At 37.4% G+C, this 20,944-nt stretch overlaps 1 protein-coding gene across 1 annotated transcript in view; it reads left to right on the forward strand.

Annotated features, from left to right (window-relative positions):
* cacna1fa (calcium channel, voltage-dependent, L type, alpha 1F subunit a) overlaps positions 1 to 20,944 on the forward strand; it is a 51,010-nt gene that overhangs the window by 23,402 nt on the left and 6,664 nt on the right. Inside the window, exons 21-42 of the mRNA XM_081349545.1 lie at positions 1,533 to 1,592; positions 2,815 to 2,921; positions 3,010 to 3,097; positions 4,408 to 4,515; positions 4,762 to 4,814; positions 4,908 to 5,054; positions 5,142 to 5,343; positions 5,505 to 5,663; positions 6,775 to 6,885; positions 7,036 to 7,119; positions 7,313 to 7,333; positions 8,774 to 8,905; positions 8,999 to 9,064; positions 9,163 to 9,254; positions 9,371 to 9,530; positions 10,308 to 10,435; positions 10,552 to 10,648; positions 11,796 to 11,898; positions 12,241 to 12,342; positions 12,614 to 12,738; positions 13,465 to 13,584; positions 14,485 to 14,774. Coding sequence (XP_081205671.1) covers positions 1,533 to 1,592; positions 2,815 to 2,921; positions 3,010 to 3,097; positions 4,408 to 4,515; positions 4,762 to 4,814; positions 4,908 to 5,054; positions 5,142 to 5,343; positions 5,505 to 5,663; positions 6,775 to 6,885; positions 7,036 to 7,119; positions 7,313 to 7,333; positions 8,774 to 8,905; positions 8,999 to 9,064; positions 9,163 to 9,254; positions 9,371 to 9,530; positions 10,308 to 10,435; positions 10,552 to 10,648; positions 11,796 to 11,898; positions 12,241 to 12,342; positions 12,614 to 12,738; positions 13,465 to 13,584; positions 14,485 to 14,774 — 2,555 coding nt within the window. The remainder of the gene's footprint in view (positions 1 to 1,532; positions 1,593 to 2,814; positions 2,922 to 3,009; positions 3,098 to 4,407; positions 4,516 to 4,761; positions 4,815 to 4,907; positions 5,055 to 5,141; positions 5,344 to 5,504; positions 5,664 to 6,774; positions 6,886 to 7,035; positions 7,120 to 7,312; positions 7,334 to 8,773; positions 8,906 to 8,998; positions 9,065 to 9,162; positions 9,255 to 9,370; positions 9,531 to 10,307; positions 10,436 to 10,551; positions 10,649 to 11,795; positions 11,899 to 12,240; positions 12,343 to 12,613; positions 12,739 to 13,464; positions 13,585 to 14,484; positions 14,775 to 20,944) is intronic.

The following is a 20,944-nucleotide window of genomic DNA, read 5'->3' on the forward strand; positions in this document are numbered from 1 at the left end:
CCCGTAGCGTAAGCAACTTACGCAATACGAGAGAACCTCTCGTAAGAGAACAGAACGTTTCTGAATGGCTGGTTAATGTAATGTCACTTTGATCTATCTTTGTATGTACTGGCAGGGTAGAGTAGTGATATACGAACGCTATGTGTTTAACGTTACTGATGTATACGTTAGTTCATTGACAGATTGATGTTACAGCTAATGGTCATGATAAACTTTTTTTCGGTAAATGTAGGCTTGTCAGTGATGCGTAACGTTATCTATGCAGTGTTAGGTACAACTGTCAGGGCTGAACCACTAACATTTTACTGATCTGTTTAAAAAAATAACCAGTCTGTGAGACTATGACAGTTATTAGGCACATAAACAACACATACTCAGACAGGAGCTAATACCTTTTTCAATGTTCTCATTTATAAAACAGTCTGGTGAAATGATTCGCGCAAACATGAAAGCATTGACGTTGATCGTGGGGAATATTCCCCTCGAAAACAAAACTTCGCCACTGCGTCTTCAACGGTTCGGATTTAGGAACATCAAAATGACTGCTGTGTTCGTTATTGCACCCAAGAACAAAACACCACAATCGCTTAGATGCCATTCTGCTCCAGCGTATAAACAATGCGGACTATGATGACAGCTCGCTCATGAGCGAGGGCGGGTCTGTGTTGAAACGCTGCTGTCAATCAACAATCTTGGGAGGGGCGTCGATTTTGTGATGTCACACGGTCGAACGGCTTGATTTGAGAGAGGGGAAAACATATAAGAAGATTTAAAAAAAAAAACACAGGATGGATTTTTATCATTTTATGATTGTTGTGTACAGGCACTGCCAACACACATTTCAGTACAATCAACTTGTAAAAGTGCATGTACCATTACATGACCCTTTTAATACAAAATAATTGTAATACAATGCTTTTTCCCCCCTTAAAATCAACATAAAGTAAATTCAGTACCGCAAATACTATCATATGTATGTTTACAATTTTACTTTTAAATATATATTTTATTATTTAATGGTCCTTAAATCGTTTTTTTCTACACTGTAAAAAGTTGAAATCTTTAATACACTTGAATAAAATTGACTTGAACAAATTTAGATGTTATCATATGCTGTAAATCAACTCTAAAGACAATAGTAAATAGTCATTTTTCAGTTAAAAACAGTTCAGTGTTGATTCAGTTCGGTTCAATGACTGTGTAAAGTTAATCAGTTATGAAATTAGTTCAATTCAGCTATCAAGCAGCTCTGGAGAAAACAGTGACGTCATCTTCCAGCTCAGTTCAGTTCTCATCCAATAGTGTTCGTGCAGTCAATTAATAATATTGCTGAATATTAAGTGTCCCCAACTAAGCAAGCAAAAAAGCAGTGTATATGAAATATACATATATAATATACTTATATAATATACATACATAATATACTTTTTTTTTTTTTTTTGAGGTGAAATATGACCTGGACTCATGAGATTGACCCTGGTACCAAAGACAATGACTTAACTCTTGATTGCTGTCTTTATGTCCTATGATAGATGCTGGGCTATGCTGATTATGTCTTTACCACCGTCTTCACTATTGAGATCATGTTGAAGGTAAACTATTTATCATCCCGTGCAGAGTTAAAATCTCTTTTGCTCCAAACCGATTTTGATCTATTCTATATGTCTAGAAGTGGGATACATCTGTAACCAGTGCTGGGTTTAATTACAAATTGTAGTATGTTACAGATTGCAAATTACACTATGAAAATTGCAGTTAGTAACGTAATCTGTTACATTACATAAAATTAGGTAAAGTATTCAGACTTTTAAATTGCTTTTGACCCAACTCATTTATCATATTGATTTGAACTGAACAATTTTATTGATACCATTTTGATATAAAAATATAAAGAAAAAGAAAATATATTCCACAATATGAAGGGCATTACATTTTATGTCAGGGCAGGGGGTTAGTGAGTTCTTGAAAAACTAACAATTAATTAAATCATAAAAATGTCAAATGGAAAACAAATAGAAACAAATCAACACATACTAAAAAATCAAATATTTCAGTTGTGTACCTGCATGTTATGGCCATTAATTGACATTAAAGAACCGTGAATATGCGAATGTGTTGTTAAATTATTGACCTAATTATTAAATATATTAGTTCAAAAGAGGTTTAGCTGACTAAAACGTTTTGGAATAACTGCATCACATGTAAATATAAAATGAGATAAATGTTTTTGAAAGACAAATCCTTCTCAGGACATAGTATAAAGCATAAATGGTTATGTTATAATAATGTATAAATAATTACAATGTGTTCATCAGCAGTTGATTGGATATGCAATATTGAGAAAACACTCCTTAAAATTGAAATGATTTCTGTAAATTTAGTGGTAAAGTGCTATTGCCTCTCACTTAACTAGTGGTTAGTGTGTGCAATGCCACAAATCGAGAAGACTTTATGAACATTTATTGAACATGCTTTTTTTAAAGGAAAATTGAAAAGATAAAAAAGAAGATTTGGGGAGAATCAATGAATATGTAATCATGTTATCAAAATTTAACTGTATTCTGATTATGAGAATTTTAAAATGTTATATAATCCAATTACAAGAACTTTATTTTTGGAATCTGATCCAGATTACATGTTATCAGTTACTACCCAGGACTGTCTGTAGCCCTCTGTGGTTTTGAGCTCTGACAAAGGGTTGGCCATGTGCAAAATCATCAGATGCTTAATAGTGAGCATTGAGTTCGAACATTCTGGTGAACCTTCATTTTGAGTGTATACATAAATGACAATGTGTGACTGTGTTTTGCTCAGATGACTGTGTATGGAGCTTTCCTTCATCAAGGGTCCTTCTGCAGAAACGCCTTTAACCTTCTTGACCTTCTGGTTGTTAGTGTGTCCCTCACCTCTTTCTTCTTGCAGTAAGTTTTCTTTCATTTATCCATTCATTCATTCTTTCATCCATCCATCCATCCATCCATTCATTCATTCATTCATTTCTGCACTTAGTTCGAGTGCCATTTCTGTGGTAAAGATTCTCAGAGTATTGCGAGTGCTCAGGCCTCTTCGAGCTATCAACAGGGCAAAGGGACTCAAGGTAAAATTTTACAATGTTTCTCAATGTTAACATGCTGCTCTGAGATACAGATACATTATTTCATGAGCTGCACGCATGTAAATAAATAAACAGTGCTTTGCAGATCTCTGAAATACTGCGCATTTATTAAAAACAAAATTCTGATGGGTTAACATTTAAAAAATGAAGAAATTAAGATGTAAATATCAGTGTTGTAATTTTACAATTGTACTACAAAATACAGTATAATAGCAGTATTACAATATATTTTTCCTATATTTTTGTATATTGTTATTTAGTAAAAATCACAATAAAAATCATAACAATAATTTTAAAAATTTGAACTCTTTTTAATTTATTGTTAATGAAAGAGGTTTGATTTATTGTAATTTATATAACCAAGATTTGCCCAAATTGTTCAGGGGTGCATTTGCCGTACAACGACGTGACTCGCTGCTTAACTACCATAGTATGTTGCATCGTTTAAGAAATCAACTATCTAGTCACGACTGTTTCCCGAAACCGTATTGTCACAAAATGGTAGTTCAACCACGTTGGTTAATGATGTCATGCAGGTGGTGGAGTAATAACTTCTTTTAATGAAACTGTTTGAGTTCGAATTAATGCTAGATGTTTTGCTATAAATTACGGACATAGCATCTGAGGACTATCTAATATTTTTCTCAGTTATTTGCTTTATTTCCAGATTCAATCATAGGCTCGTTCTTACACAGTCGAGCACGTTCACACACGGTGCTTTAAATCTCTTGACAAACTAAAAGACATAAATGACATTTGTATGTATTCTAAATAAAAGATACTGATTGTACTGAACGTCAGCTTGCTTATTTTGCTCAAGATAAGGATTTATTGAGTCCACATGTCATGCAAACAAGAAACTATGCTTCTAACCACAGCTGTCGTTCCAACCACTCAACTTTGCTGCGACTCATTGAACTATGCTGATATCGACCGAAGTTGCAACCATAGTTGGCTAGCAATGCTTTTGGGAAGTGCACTCATGGAGTTTACACTCAAAAAAAGAATAAAAGTCATTTTCCACCTTTTTATTATTTTATTTTATATAAATTATTTTTACTCCCCTACAAAATCGCCCAAAACATTCTAGAATAATTCATTCATTCCAAATAGAGCTATTCAAGTCATCTGGTGAAAATACTTGTATTTTTTCACATTGCAGTATTGCAGATTTAAAAAAAAATCACAATGTCAGTTTTTTCAATATCATACAGCCCTAAATGCCATGATGTTTATTATTTCCAGTTATGTTAATTCATAACTTTCAATGATTGTTGTCCGTTTGTCTTCAGAGCGTGATTCAGTGTGTGTTCGTGGCCATCCGTACTATTGGCAACATCCTCATCGTCACCACTCTCCTCCAGTTTATGTTCGCTTGTATTGGTGTGCAGCTTTTCAAGGTACTTAAAACCAACATAGAATTAAAATGGACATTTATTACCTTCTTAATGTTCCATGATTGATCAGTTCCTAAGAAAAGAGTTTCAGTCAGTCTGTCTTTCATCAAAATGTAATAATTTTTTAATAAATTTTCCTGTTAGGTTGACATTATGTGCAGCCTACTAGTTAATGTTAATCAGCAGCCCTATATTCAAAGGTCAAATCAGTATTCATTTTGGTTAACATTAATGTAATACCTCTTGCAGGGCCGGTTCTACAGATGCACTGATGAGGCAAAACATACACCTGAAGAGTGCAAGTATGTTGTTTAGCCATAAATTTGTTGTTTTATTTGCCCTTACAATGACTCACTGGGTTGTTTTCTGAGACTTGTGTATGTGATTTTTTTCAGGGGCACTTTTGTGGTGTTCAAAGATGGTGATATGAACCATCCTATGGTGAGGGAGAGAGTTTGGGAGAACAGTGACTTTAACTTCGACAATGTGCTGATGGGCATGCTTGCACTATTCACCGTCTCTACGTTTGAGGGCTGGCCACAGTAAGTGAGGAAAACGTTTAACAAAACAGCAATGATTTTGAATCATCCAAACTTAATTGTGGTTTTTTTTTTTTTGGTATTTCGCAGGCTGTTGTACAAAGCCATTGATGCTAATGCAGAGAACAGAGGACCCATCTATAACTACCGTGTAGAGATTTCCTTCTTCTTTGTCATCTACATCATCATCATCGCCTTCTTCATGATGAACATCTTTGTGGGTTTTGTCATCATCACCTTCCGTGAACAAGGAGAGGCTGAGTTCAAAAACTGCGAACTAAACAAAAATCAGGTAAGTCTGGATTCAAGACTTATTGGATATTAATTAGGTGATGCTAGGTTATATTTCTCTTGATCGTCTAGTCTACTCAATTTATTACATTTTTTTGTCTTCCTTGTGTTGTTCTTGTTGTCTAATGGGTTTCTCTCATGGTATGTCTCTTTTGCTCACAGCGACAATGTGTGTATTACGCATTGAAAGCTCAACCAATAAAGATTTACATACCCAAAAACCCTTCTCAACTCAAATTTTGGAAGATCATCAATTCCTCTCAGTTTGAGTACATCATGTTTGTGCTCATTCTGCTCAACACGCTCGCACTGGCTGTACAGGTACACACACACACACACACACACACACACACACACACACACACACACACACACACACACGTTTACTTAGCTATCTAAATAGAGGTATTCAATAGATGTTCATTTTTTTATATATACAGCTTGTTGTACTGTAAATATCCCTTGTGAATAAGAAGTGTGCTAATTGCATTGAATGTCCACTTATAGTGTACTTTCAATCTTGAAAGTATACTTTAAAAAAACTTTACTTGCAGATAATATAATATTTATGAAATAAAAGGCCAGTTGATTGTACTTAAAGAGAGTACACTTTCATGACTGTTTCTTAACACACTTAAGTATACTTATAAAAAAGTGAAAATTATAATAATGTCAAATGAAGAGATTTACTTTAAATCATTGTTTTAATATTCTTTTGTCATGCTTTAAAGGGATACTCCACCGTTTTTTTCATATTAAACTATGTTATTCCCTTAACTAAGACGAGTTGATACATACCTCTCTAATCTCAGTGCATGCACTTAATCGCTCTAGCGCGCGGTGACACTTTGAAAGCACTTAGCTTACCCCAGTATATTCAATGGTATCTAACAGCAATGAATTTAGAAGTGACCAAACACATCAACGTTTTCCCTATTTAAAAACAGTTACACGAGTAGTTATATGAACAAGTATGGTGACACAAAATAAAACGTGGCGCTTTTCTAAGCGGGTTAAAAAGGATAACTATAATGTATGGCGGAATAGCACTTTTGGGAGTACTTCGACTCGGCGCAGTAAAAAGTCACGCCTGATCCTCTTCCTCTCACTTCTGTCAAAAGAACAAACGTGACTTTTTACTGCGCCCAAGTCGAAGTACTCCCAAAAGTGCTATTCCGCCATACATTATAGTTGTGGCCTAATGGTTAGAGAGGGGTTACTTGTCTGGCTCTCTAACAATTAGGTCACAACTGCCAACACATGTTTCAAGTTGAAGTGCTATATATTTTTGTTATCAGAATCGGAAAAAACTAATTGAACCTACAATATATCTCATATCTGTGTAAAGCTTCTTGGGAGATGTTCTTCATAAAAATGCAGCCAATCATGTGTAGTCTAGTCCACTAATGAGATTGTCACTGTGACCCCACAGCACTATGAGCAGTCCAAACTCTTCAACTCTGTGATGGACATCCTGAACATGATCTTCACTTTGCTGTTTACTATTGAGATGATCATCAAACTTCTGGCTCTGAGACCTTATGTGAGACTTGCTGCACACTTTCTTTCCTCAGTCACTTCACTTTTCACTTTGCTCCAATGGTTTGATAACACATCGACACATGTTAGTGCCTTTACATTTGTGCTTTTTCTCTCTCTCCCTCTTGCTCTCTCTTTGTTGTGGATTACACAGCATTATTTTATAGATGCCTGGAACTCTTTTGATGCGCTGATAGTGGTGGGCAGTTTGGTGGACATCATGATTGCAGAGTTCAGTGTATGTATTATTTTAAAACCATATCTGAACTATGAGGGATTCCCATGCATGTGATTTTTTTTGGTGTGACAATGATTAAAGTACTATAGCATTTGTTATCTTAGACACACACTCACTTATCAAATTCTATCATGTCATATCTTCTGTTTCCTGCTCCACTGTGTGCTTTTGGAACATCCTGTTACTGGCTCAGGGTGGAGGAGGCCATGGTGAGGTAAGAATATGCCACAGAATGAAGAATGAAGGGAAATGCAGTTTAATCACCTTATAAATCAGCTAAATAAGTATTAATATCTTGCAAGCTTATCTATTGTTTATCAGTAGTACACAAAATATATACATAAATTGTACATTCAGAATGTGCAATTATACATTAATTGTAATCAATAAGAATTTGCTGGTGATTTGCTTCCGTAATTTTCAATTAATACACCCACAACTTTCCCTCTGGTAAATAAGACACTGTGGTGTTGTTTAAGCGCACTTATTTTGTAAATACGATCATTCCGACATGAAACAATGGTGCTGATACGTTGACATTGTATAGAAATTTGCAGAAAGAAACTTTGGTCGTGTAATAGCAATTTTTATCTCACTTGGAAAAACAGCATCACAGGTGTAAGACAACACTCAAAAAGGCAAAATTGTAATAAAGAAGAAAAAGGCTTTATTCTTTGAGGAATCTTTTCGCAACCGCAGCCACCCAGATGTGAAACAGAAAGCCCACTGACATAATAAAACTGAGACATTTTATACAGGTTTCTGACATTCTTGACTCCTCCTTTCCCAGTCTCTGTAAATTTCCTTAAAGACATCTAGTATGGACTGGTTCTACCCCCCCCCCCCCCCCCCCTGGGCAGGTCATGCTGTTCTTTGTCCCTGAGAAGCCAAAAGGCCTTCATTTACAATCTAAATGACCTCCTGCTTTCCTCAGGAGGGGGCCTGGGACCCTACTATATGACATCCTGTATTCTTCGACTAAGATTCTTTCTCGTGCCTAGGTGTTTGTTATCTCCCCGGGCTATCTGGTTTATTACATCTGCTCTTTCCTACCCCCAATTCAGCTGTTAGAAATGCTTTTACACACACTCAAATGAAATCAACAAGTTTTAAATGAATGGACACAAGAACAATGAATTTTTCATTAACAGTCGTGTTTTATGTGGCGACACATAGAAGGTTCTAGAACTGCACTATATTTAATATTATAATATGTCTATATCAAAATTAAATTGGCTTTGTATATTTATAAAGTTCGTTGTTTAAATGTCAGGCTTTTTATGACTTTCATTAGTGAGAGTTCTTTAGCTTTTATGATCTTTAAAGGACGTTTAATTTAATTGAATCATTTGATTGTCTTTGGAATTAAATTTGTCTTGACCATTTCCTAGTTCTCCACATTTTCTGACCCTTACTCTTAAACAGGCTGTTTGCTGTCAGGTCTAATGTAGTTTTCACTGCCTGTCTCTTAGCAAAACCTGCATTATATTGTGACTGCTTCACAAAACAATTCACTTTGAAATCCAGTGGCAGATTTCAAAGTGAATTGTTGACTGGTGAAAGCAGTCAGCATGATCAAGGACCTTTGTTAACTGGACTTTTTAAAATTATACATTAACATTTGGTATGTCGTTCTCTTTTCCCACTTCAAAAGGGGAAAGATGGGGAGAGCGCCAAAGTGTCCATCACTTTCTTCCGTCTTTTCCGAGTTATGCGACTAGTCAAGCTGCTCAGTAAGGGTGAAGGCATTCGAACCCTCCTTTGGACCTTCCTTAAATCTCTACAGGTGAAAAATTTAGGAAACAAACAAGCTCACTAGACACTCATTCTAAATTCTCTTTTTTGCATCATTTCTACCTGTCTCTCTGCTTACCTTCAGGCACTGCCATACGTCGGCCTACTCATTGCTATGATCTTTTTCATCTATGGTGTGATTGGAATGCAGGTGGGTTCATCTTTATACGTTTGTATATGTTCCTCTCCCTCTCCTCATTTGAGAAACATTCCAGATTGGGAAGTTTAAACTCTTTTCTGTGGTTCCAGACATTTGGGAAGATAGCTATTGACGACAGTACTGAACTCAGTCGGAACAACAATTTCCAAACCTTTTTCATGGCTGTACTTCTGCTTTTCAGGTAAGAGTACAGTAGCCTTAGGTTGATTTTTGACTTGAATTTGGATAATGATCTGCTTTTTTATCTGGTTAGTAAATGGTTTCATGTAAAGGTTTGTTGGATGTCTTCAAACCCAGATGTGCAACGGGTGAACAGTGGCAGCAGATCATGCTTGCGGCACTGCCAGGACGTCGGTGTGACCCAGAGTCTGACATTGAGCCAGGGGAGGAGTACAGCTGTGGAAGCAACCTGGCGTATCTCTATTTCATCAGTTTCTTTGCACTCTGCGCCTTCCTGGTAAGGGATTTCAGTTTTCATGCAAAAGTTTTGCACCCTCTTGCAAAAGTTTTGTGTTAACTCGCAAACGTATTGACTTAAAGGTGCAGTAAGTGATTTCTGAGAAACGCTGTTGAAAGTGGATTGGACGGAGCACCACAACACATTTGTAGCCTATCAGCTGTAGGGGGCGTATACACTCATGATGGGGGAGGAGAGAGTGAACAAGAGGGATATTTAAAGAAAGACTGCAGAAAGAGAGATTGTTGTTGTAGTGTTTGCTATAGTAAAAGGACAGTTTTGAGTGTCATCGTTTGTCTGGAGCTGGTGTGCTGCTAGCAACTAACAATGAACTTGTACACTTGTATATTGTATGTTAATTTTTTGTTCTTCCTCGTCATTCGTTCGTCATCTTCGCTTTATTTTTTATGATTAGCTTCAGCTTTGATAAAGAAACATCCACTCTTGCATTGCCTGTTTGTGCTTTTTGGTTTTTGATTTCAAATATCAACAGTGTTTCTCAGAAATCGCTTATTGCACCTTTAACTCGCAAAAGTTTTGCACTCTCTTGCAAAAGTTGTGTTGATGGAAAATGGAAAACCTAGAGTTTGAAATAATATGAAGTTGCTTTTTGAAGTTTCTTCAATGCTTTTGCTAGCAAATGCAAAGTTTTTCAGGGAATGCAATAGTTTTGAGAGGAATGCAAAAGTTTTGAGCGAACATACATTTTCTTGGGGAAATATACAACTTTCAAAATAATAAACAAATTTGTTTAGTGATTAATCTGCATTTTCTCAGATCATTAACTTGTTCATCGCTGTCATCATGGATAACTTTGAGTATCTGACCAGAGACTGGACTGTGCTGGGCACTCATCACCTCGATGAGTTTAAACGAGTCTGGTCAGATTACGACCCAGAAGCCACGTAAGTGATTTTACACAAACTGGATGTCTTTTTTTTTATGAGAGCATAATTAAATCCCAGTCTTAAATGAGTATGTTAATTAATTGAATAAATACTTTTGCATTTCTTTGCATCAGGGGAAGGATTAAACATATAGATGTAGTCACCATGTTGCGCAGAATTCAGCCTCCGCTGGGCTTTGGGAAACTCTGTCCACATCGAGTAGCGTGTAGGGTAAGGACATTTGGATTTATACAGTCACTGGTGGACAATGAAATGGGACTGTAGACTTGCATTTTAGGAGGAACCCAAGTCTCCAGTCTCCAGTGTCACATGATCCTTCAGAAATCATGCTGATTTGGTGCTCAAGAAACATTTTGGTTGCACTTTATTTTACAGTACGTGCACTTTCAATGTACTCACAGTGTTCTTACCGACTTACATGAAAAGTACTGAGTAGTGTAAGGTAAATGAAGCCTAGCGCAAGTTCTGCCAGGAAGACTCAATCGTTCACGTCACTTATTACCTTCTCATCTATCCAATCATATCCTAATAGCCCAGTATAAAAGGGTGGTACTTCCACATGTCTGAGTTCGCAGATGCTGTCGCTTCAACCACCTCCATCCTCCCCAACCACCACCAAGACGGGACCTTTCCTCCATCCCCACCAACACCACTATGTTGGGTCCTCCCCTCCATCCTCCCCAACACCTCCAGACGAGCTCTCCCCTCCATCCTGAAGACGCCAGGATGTTCTCTTCCTCCTTCCACCCCACCACCACCAGATGGCCCCCTTCCTTACTTCGCAGGGGGTGGGCTGCGCCCCTGCCTTCGTCTTCAGGCAGGATATGCAGATTCCGTACCCTCGGAATGCGAGTTACGGACGGGGCCTACGCCAAAGAACTTGATTGTTTGCTGAGCTCTTAAATAAATGTTCATCGTCACAGTATTAATTCTCCCGAGTCTTTCTGATAAAACTACATGGGTCAGTTAAGGTTTAGGGGTAGGTTCAGGGTTAGTGTCATTACTAAAATAAGGACAAACAGGACTGTAAAATAAAGTGCTACCAACATTTCTTATTATTTATTAATGTTGAAAACAGTTGTTTAATATTTTTGTGGAAAGCGTGATAAATTCTGCTTTTCAGGATTCTTTCGATGAATAGAAAGTTTCACTTTTGATTAATACAATGCATCCTTACATTTAAACGGTGGTGTATGTAGAGACCAAAATACCAGAGACTTGTGAGGTCCAGTAAGCAACCTCCAAGAAAACATTAGCAGGCCCATTTCAACATGCTCCACACAGCAGTGTCCTGTTAACCATTCATATCTACACCTTTCTGTTTCTCTCTGCCCATCTCTCTCTTTCTCTTTGGCAGAGACTGGTTTGTATGAATGTGCCTCTCTATCCTGATGGCACTGTGTCCTTCAACGCCACCCTGTTTGCTCTCGTCAGAACTTCACTCAAGATTAAAACAGACGGTTGGACTCCTGCACACACACACACACACACACACACACACACACACACACACACACACACACACACACACACACACACACACACACACACACACACACACACACACACACACACACACACACAATCTCACTAACATACTATCAATACACTTCTGTCAATTCTGACATTTACAAGTGAGGATGTTTGTAATTGCTTCCATAAATGAAACTTTTCTATGGAAAATGATGATGCTTGTAGATTTAAATAATCTGTTGTGTGCTTTTTGACAAAAACTACAGCAAAAATTAAGCATTTTTTCTATCCTAAATACAGTAATACAGTACCTTTCCGTTCAAACACAGGCCCCATTGACCAGCAGAACGAGGAGCTGAGAGCTATCATCAAGAAGATCTGGAAACGTACCAAACCCAAACTGCTGGATGAAGTTATACCTCCCCCTGCAGGTAGAGTATGTTACAATAGTATCTTCTTATAGGCTTTCTGTGCTTAATGTGGACAACCAACACTATATACAAGTTTGACTTTACAAACAGACCATGAAGGACATGCAGTGTTCTCCGAGGCTTAGCGCTAACACTGTGCTGAATCAGAAATGCCTCAATCAATGCCCAACAAGTCCTTCCCTTGCCACCCAAAAAAAGTTACCTCTTCGGACAACTGAAGATCTGCATTTTTTTTTTATCTTTTTAAAAATTCATCTCTCTATGTTTTTAGGGAATGAGGTGACTGCAGGAAAATTCTATGCCAGCTTCCTGATTCAGGACTACTTTAAAAAGTTTCGTAAGCGAAAGGAGAAAGAGAGGAAGAAGAAAGGCAAGGACAAGTCAGCCTCTCTCCAGGTAATGAATTAGGACTTGTTTGTTTGTGTGTATGTGTGTGTGCGTGTGTGTGTGCGTGTGCGTGTGCGTGTGTGTGTGTGTTGTCTTTTCTTGCCTTTTAATTTTTCAGTGACATCATGTCTAGCCCACACAGGACAAATGGCTGTTTACGTGCAGAGAATGGGAAGTCATAGAATTAGAACTATTTCCGTGCATTAAACATAACATATTTGAGCAAGAAAATAACAACAATTAAATTCATTTGCTCAAATGGACACATTCAAATAAATTAAAGCTGAATTGGGCAGCATGAACCTTCTTATTTCAAGTGAATCTTTTCATGCTCATTCAGACGTCTATGTAATAAATTGATTTGTGTTACTATAAACACGTCAATTACTCAACCATGCCTACTGTTTCATATTTGATGTGCAAATTTCTAAGGCCTCTAAATTATCATCATGATCAAAACTTTGCTAAAAAACATGTTGTACACAATCTACTACATGAAATATAAATATCTCATTGATTTACACCACAAGCTATTGGAATTTCATCTTACTTCTTGGCCATATAAATGTATGCAAATTGCATATTTTTGCTCAGTTTGGGCATTTATCCCTCTTTGAGTATGAGCTCCATATTCTCATACCACATACTTTTTGCACTGTTATTCTGTGCAACCATAATGCAGCATCACTGGATCACAGCCTATCTTTGACATGACTCTCATCTTGTGTGGTCCAGGCTGGGTTACGCACACTACAGGATCTGGCCCCAGAGATGCGTCTGGCTATGGCGATGGAGGATGAGGAAGGGCTGGAAGGGCTGGAGGGGGAGATAATGGAAGAAGAAGAATTCTTCAGGGTGAGAACACTCAGCAGTAAAAATCCAGTGGGAATAGTAAAATGAGAGTGCTTTAAACTAACTGACAGCATGCCAGATGCTGTCAATAAACCTTAACCAAAAGTGCCCCTATTATGCTATTTTAAAGTCTCCTACAGTAGGATTACATGCATCCAAGTTCAAAGAACGCTTTAATTTTCTCATAGTTTACATTGCAGTAACGATAGCATCGGTTTTACTGTATCAATTCAAGCCAGAGTCCTCATGTTTTGGAAGTGCATGCAAAGTGGATTTGCTTTCGAGAAGCACAGAAAACAGCGTCTTCTCCACATGTCGACAACATGAACGAAAAGCTACAACTAGTGTTTAAAGGTGGTTCAAAGTAGATGTTGTTCGTGGGCAACCAATGAAGAGCATTGTACAAATGTGTTACAATCCTACATAGGTTTATGCAGCAAGACTGGAATTACTGACGACTCATTTCAGGCAGTTGAGAATCGTTCTTTCTTTTGGAAGACAATAACTCCATTTATCATGCTCTTTGATTTTTGAAACTTTGCAGACCTTTAAAGCATTATTGGGCACTTTAAATTGTAAATATATAAAAAAAACTTGTAATTTACAGTGTCCTTGTCACACATTAGATGTACTAATATAATGTAATTACGTTATAGTAATAACAGAAAATTATGCATAATTCTAACCCTAAACCAAACGCTAATCTAAACCCTATAGTAAGTACAATTTGTTAATTAATATGATTCAGTGCTTAATTGTATAATTATACTATAACAAGGACACTTAAAATAAAGTGTATTAAAACTGTATTAGTTACAACTGTAATTTAAAGGTTTCCTTATGCATTATAAAACTAAGTCTTACTGGAACAACAGTTAATTCTGTTTCCCTTGCCAACTGCAGAGTGACAGCGTCTTCAGTGATGCTCCGCCCACACCGGTCATGTCCACTCCCAGAAGCAGCCCTATGCCCCCCCATCTGGACGAGACCTCAGTGAGCATTGAGCTTCCTCCTAGAATACGCAATGGGAGCTTAATGCTGGAGGAGGCCCTGTTGGACTCCCGTCCGGGCTCCGCCCTATCCGAAAACGAAGTGATAATTGATCAGCCTCAGAGGTTGTCTCCCCTGCCCAGTAGGTGGGCCTCCGGTCACAGCAAACTCACCCCATTGTGGATGCTGAATACCAACCAAAGGTAAGGAGCACACTAAGATAAGAAACAAAAGAATTGAATTATACCTGTATAATTAGAAGCTACTACACTGAATTTAGAAAAGTCTCAGGATCTGAAAAGCTGTTTTGACCTATTTTTTCTGGATGGGGTATTTGGTTAGATTTTAGTCCAAGTTTAGTTTTAGTCTGTTGTAAAGGGCCTTTAATTTCATAACTGTCAGTTCACTAATCGCTTCACAGCTTTGAGATGCTCCAAAAACAAGATTTTCTTTGCAATTTAACATGTTGTCAAGCATTGCAACTCCCCAAAATTCAGACTACTTAGCGTATTTCCATTTTCCAAGCTTGACAGACATGCTGTGTAGATGTCATTCTCTCTAGTGTATTCTAAAATGGGGAAAGGGGAGGTTTTCAACCTTTACCTACCCAACAACCTTTCAGCCAACCTCAGGATCGGCAGTATAACCGTCAAATTTTTCTCAGTAACAATTTACAGTATCTTTAATCAAAAACATGAGTTACCATTACTACAGTACATTATATAATACTTATTATCATTACTTTTAGTTATTACCATCAACAAATTAGTAATAAAATAATAATAGTTTGAAACATCATGACCCCCTGTAGTACCTTCAAGGACTCCTAGTTGAAAACCTTGGCACTATGAAGTAACAGGTTACAATTCAATGGGATAGTTTGCCCAAAAATTAAAATTCTGTCATCCTTGCTCACCCTCATGTTGAACCAAACCAGTATGATACTTTCTTCACAAAAGAAAATATGATAACACATTATTTCGATTGATCACTTTAGACATTCAACTAACTATAAGTAACTGTGCAACTACATGTCTACTACTGTAACTCTCATTAGAGTATTGGTAGACTATCTGCTTACACCTATCTGCTTTATTTTGATGCTCCCCCAACAGACAATGTACACAGTAAATTCCCCAGTGTTAAATTAACACTGCTCAGAGCACATATGATCCCACTCTACATGGTGTTAAAGTAACACTGAAGCAGTGTTAAAGTTAATGAGACAATTAAGTGATTAATTGAGTGATGATTGAGCATTATTGAAGACACCTGATGATAACAAGCAGAATCACTGAAGGAGAAAATCTCAAATTGTAAGCCACCGTTATGGTGATGGGTGTTTGCTTTAGTTGGGCTCTTGACCCTTAAAGGGGTGGTAAAACACGATTTCACTTTTCTAACTTTAGTTAGTGTGTGATGCTGCTGTTTGAGCATAAACAACATCTGCAAAGTTACAACGTTCAAAGTTTAAAGCAAAGGGAGATATTTGCTTTTAAAGAAATCAATTTCTAAGAACTACAGAAACGGCTGAGAAGGACTACACGACATTCCTGTGGGCTTGCTGACATCACTAAGCCCAACATTTACATAAACCCCTCCTCTGGGAACACAATACATAGAGGGGGCGAGGCCATTTTATGTTGCTTTGGAGAAGAGTTGTTGTGGTAGTAGAGAGTCTTTGCCGCTATGCCGTCGAAACGCTGTTATTTTCACCCAGATTGCAGGTCCACTTTGTTCAGTCTTCCTAAGGACGGTTACAATTTATTTTTAACTCGGTCCCTCATAATTATAATCCAAATGTCGCTCTCTGTGCTGCACATTTTCTGGAGGAAAGCTTCCTCAATCTACGAGTTACAATGCAGGATTCACACAACGGCTTGTCCTGAAAGATCGAGCAGTTCCAACTTTAAAAACAGAAGCTGTTTACGAGCCACAAGCTGTATGATTTTTTCGTTGATGAGTTTTCCTGTAATAGTTCGTATTGTTAATTGTACATCGTAGCGAGGAAGTAAACGAAGGACAACGCTGTTTGTCTCCACAAACCAGTTTGTTAAATGCTAACGTTAATTCAAACTTATCCGACAAACACATACAAACTTCTGTTTAATATCACCAGCGCAGCGAACTTGGAATGTTCGTGGTTGTTGTCGTTTATGTGATCACTGTAAATTATTCTTTGATTAATAGCTTTTATGTATTGTTTATCTACAGGCATGCTAAACATGGTTTGTGTTTGATTTGGCTACTGTTGTAAAGCCGATGTTTAGTGTTCGTATTGGGTTAATAGTTCTGCGACAGATATTTAGCTACAATCGTTTTAAATATACAAAAGTAACAGCTTCATATAGCGATCACAATAGATCTGCAGTCTTAAAAAAAAAAACATACCTTTCTGAAACGTCCTTTAACAGCCGTTCTTGAACAGGTTCTGCTCGATCCTCTCCACTAACATTCTCTGGGTCTGATTCGGGCTCAAACTGGTATGGGAATATTAACGCCGTTGTTTACTGAAGCACAAACTACCGGTGAGGGTAAGGGGCGTTTCCGAAACAACGTGCACTTGGCGGTTAGCGAATCACAACACACTGGGCCAGCTAACCAATCTGAGCCCATTACGTATTTTTGAGGGCGGGGCTTCTTAGAACCAGGAAATCATCCGACCGTTTTTACAAGGAGGGACAGAGCAGTGTAGAATAATGGTTAAATATGTGAAAAATAATGCGAATTTTAAAAAACGAAGCATGAACACATGTTACAGTGCACCCCACAAACACAATCAAGCCTTCGAAAAAAGGTGTTTTACCACCCCTTTAAATTATTAACTTTAATTTTTATTTGGCTGCTGTGTCTGACTTACAACTGCCAGATGAACAAAGAAAAAAAGTGATCTGATGGTGTTGGTTATGTTATGACAATCATCATTTGAACTTTATGTTTTTGATTTATGTTGTTGGTTACAGCATAACTGTGATTCTGCATAAATATCCAGAATTTTAGATCTAATATAAAGGATTTCTTAAAAGTTTTTTTTTTTATCTTTTTTTTAGGCACACACAGACATAAAGATTCAGTCTATGCATCTCAAAAATGGTGACAATTGGGAAAAGTAAATTACATAGACAGATTACATAATTTATTCATACCGCAATGCATGATGGGAGCCATTAATGAGTTGTGATTGGTGGTAGCCACTGCAACATGCTTTATTATTGTCACCATTGTTGAGATTCACAGGCTGATTATTGATGTCTGTGTTTCTAAATAAATACATTTGAAAGTGTTTTGATGAGAAGAATGTTTATTACATATATTGGATTATAAGAAAATGCTGATAATCATATGCTGTAGAATCACAGAGCTGCTGCTAACAAGTTACACCAAACTATCTCAATAAGTTTCATTTTCGGATCACAGCATGATTATGTCAAAACATAACCAACACTATCAAATCAAGTCAAGTCAAGTCAAGTCATCTTCATTTATATAGCACTTTTAACAATGTAGATTGTTTCAAAGCAGCTTTACAGAGATAAGCGTATAATTTAAGGTAACAGAGATTGTTTTGGCTTTATAGCAGAGTTAAGTTATTTTCAAATCTAAAGTTAGTTTTGATTGATTTGCTTCCGTCGCAACGATCATTTGTTATTAAATTAGGGGCCGCTAAGACGACACCATTCCCTCTACACAGACTTTAAACGCGAACCTGTGAGAAACGCTGATGGCGTTCACATGCGCATTTAGAATGGGTTCTATAGTTATGTGCGTTTGAAAATACGCAGGTTTGGAATTCCCTACAAGCCAAGCCTAAACAAAGTACTTGTCTTTCCTTATAAATTTTGATAAAGAATTTTATTTTATTTTGTTGCTTTGGGGTAGGAACATGAAACGAATTTTCCGGACAACGCCTTATCTGTATAGTGGTAGAGGGATCCTCCATAGGGAGAGACTAGTTGGCACTTCAGCACTGCATTGTCATCAGTCCAGGCGAAGGTCCTTCGTCAGATCTGGATACGGCCTGGATCCGGCAGGCTGCAGGAAAACCTCGGGATAAACACAGACACTAAAATTAGCGTAGATGCCATTCTTCTCATGATGTAACGAGTACATCAGGATTTATGGGAAGTGTTCCCATTTCCGGCTGACCTAATCTATGCAGCCTAACATTAAATTATAGAAGTCTATAATGTATTATGTGAATGCTAGGTCAAAGAGATGTGTCTTTAATCTGGCTTTGAACTGACAGAGTGTGTCTGCTTCCCGGACAATGGTAGGAAGACTGTTCCAGAGTTTTGGTGCTAAATAGGAAAAGGATCTACCGCCAGCAGTCGATTTTGATATTCTAGGTATTAGTAACTGGCCGGAATTTTGAGATCGCAATAGACGTGACGGACTATAATGCGTTAAGAGCTCGCTCAAGTACTGCGGAGCTAAACCATTTAGTGCTTTGTACGTGATCAGCAATATTTTAAAATTTATGCGATGTTTAATAGGGAGCCAATGCAGTGTTGACAGAACCGGGCTAATATGGTCATACTTCCTGGTTCTAGTAAGAACTCGAGCTGCTGCGTTTTGAACCAGCTGTAGTTTGTTTATTAAGCGTGCAGGGCAACCACCCAGTAGAGCATTACAATAATCTAGCCTTGAGGTCATGAACGCATGAACTAATTGTTCCGCATTTGTCAATGAGAGCATATGACGTAATTTAGATATATTTTTAAGATGGAAAAATGCAGTTTTACAGATACTAGACACGTGACTTTCAAATGAAAGATTGGTATCAAAGAGCACACCCAGGTTCCTAACCGACGACGAAGACTTAACAGAGCAGCCATCAAGTGTTAGACAGTATTCTAGGTTATTACGTGAGGAAGTTTTTTGTCCAATAATTAGAAACTCAGTTTTTTCAGAATTTAGAAGTAGGAAATTACGAGTCATCCAATTTTTTATATCAGCTATGCATTCCGTTAATTTTGTGAATTGGTAAGTTTCGTTAGGTTTTGAAGAAATATACAGCTGAGTATCATCAGCATAACAGTGAAAGCTAATTCCATGTTTCCTAATGATATCTCCTAATGGTAGCATGTACAGAGTGAACAGCAGCGGTCCTAGTACTGAGCCTTGTGGTACGCCATACTGAACTTGTGATCGATGAGACATCTCATCATTTACTGCTACAAACTGATAACGGTCAGATAAGTATGATTTAAACCATGCTAGTGCATTTCCCGTAATGCCAACATAATGTTCTAATCTATTTAAAAGAACGTTGTGGTCAATGGTGTCAAATGCAGCACTAAGATCGAGTAACACTAATAGAGAGATACAACCACGATCGGATGATAAGAGCAGATCATTTGTGACTCTAACGAGAGCTGTCTCGGTACTATGGTACGGTCTAAATCCAGACTGGAAATCCTCCCAGATATCATTTCTTTCATGAAAGGAACACAGTTGTGAGGATACTGCCTTTTCTAATATCTTTGACAGAAAAGGTAGATTCGAGATCGGCCTGTAATTGACTAATTCTGTAGGATCAAGTTGCGTTTTTTTAACAAGCGGTTTAATCATAGATCACACTTTTTCTTTGTTCATTTGACTGTTATAAATCAATAACAGCAGACAAGCAAAGTCTAAAGTTAATAATATACAGTAAGGGTCAAGAGTCCAACTAAAGCAAACACCCATCACCATAACGGTGGCTTACAATTTGTGATTTTCTCCTTCAGTGATTCTGCTTGTTATCATCAGGTGTCTTCAATAATGCTCAATCATCACTCAATTGATCACTTAATTGTCTCATTAACTTTAACACTGCTTCAGTGTTACTTTAACACCATGTAGAGTAGGACCATATGTGCTCTGAGCAGTGTTAATTTAACACTGGGGAATTTACTGTGTACAACAACTACCATACTTTGCAACTACATGTCAACTTATTCTACCAACCCGAACCCTGACAACTAACTCTAACCTAACAGTCTACTAACAGTCTAAGTTAGTTGAAATGTACTTGCAAAGTTATAATTAGTAGAATGTCTACATGTGGAACATCAAAATAAAGTGTAACCGAAGATATTTTGTAAAGATTCCTGAAAATATAGAAAGTACACCACTGCTCAAAAGTCTGGGATCAGTCAGATTTTACATTGAGAGTAAAGACATATAAATGTAAAAAAATGCAGTTCTTTTAAACTTTCTATTCATCAAAGAATCCTGAACAAATTGCATCATGGTTTCCACAAAAATATTAAGCAGCGCAACTGTTTCCAACATTGATAATAAGAAATGTTTCCTGAGCACCAAATCAGCATATTATAATGATTTCTGAAGGATCATGTGACACTGAAGACTGGGGTAATGATGCTGAAAA

This window comes from Scardinius erythrophthalmus (genome assembly GCF_964197995.2).
Source record: "Scardinius erythrophthalmus genome assembly, chromosome: 20".
Lineage (NCBI taxonomy): Eukaryota > Metazoa > Chordata > Actinopteri > Cypriniformes > Leuciscidae > Scardinius > Scardinius erythrophthalmus.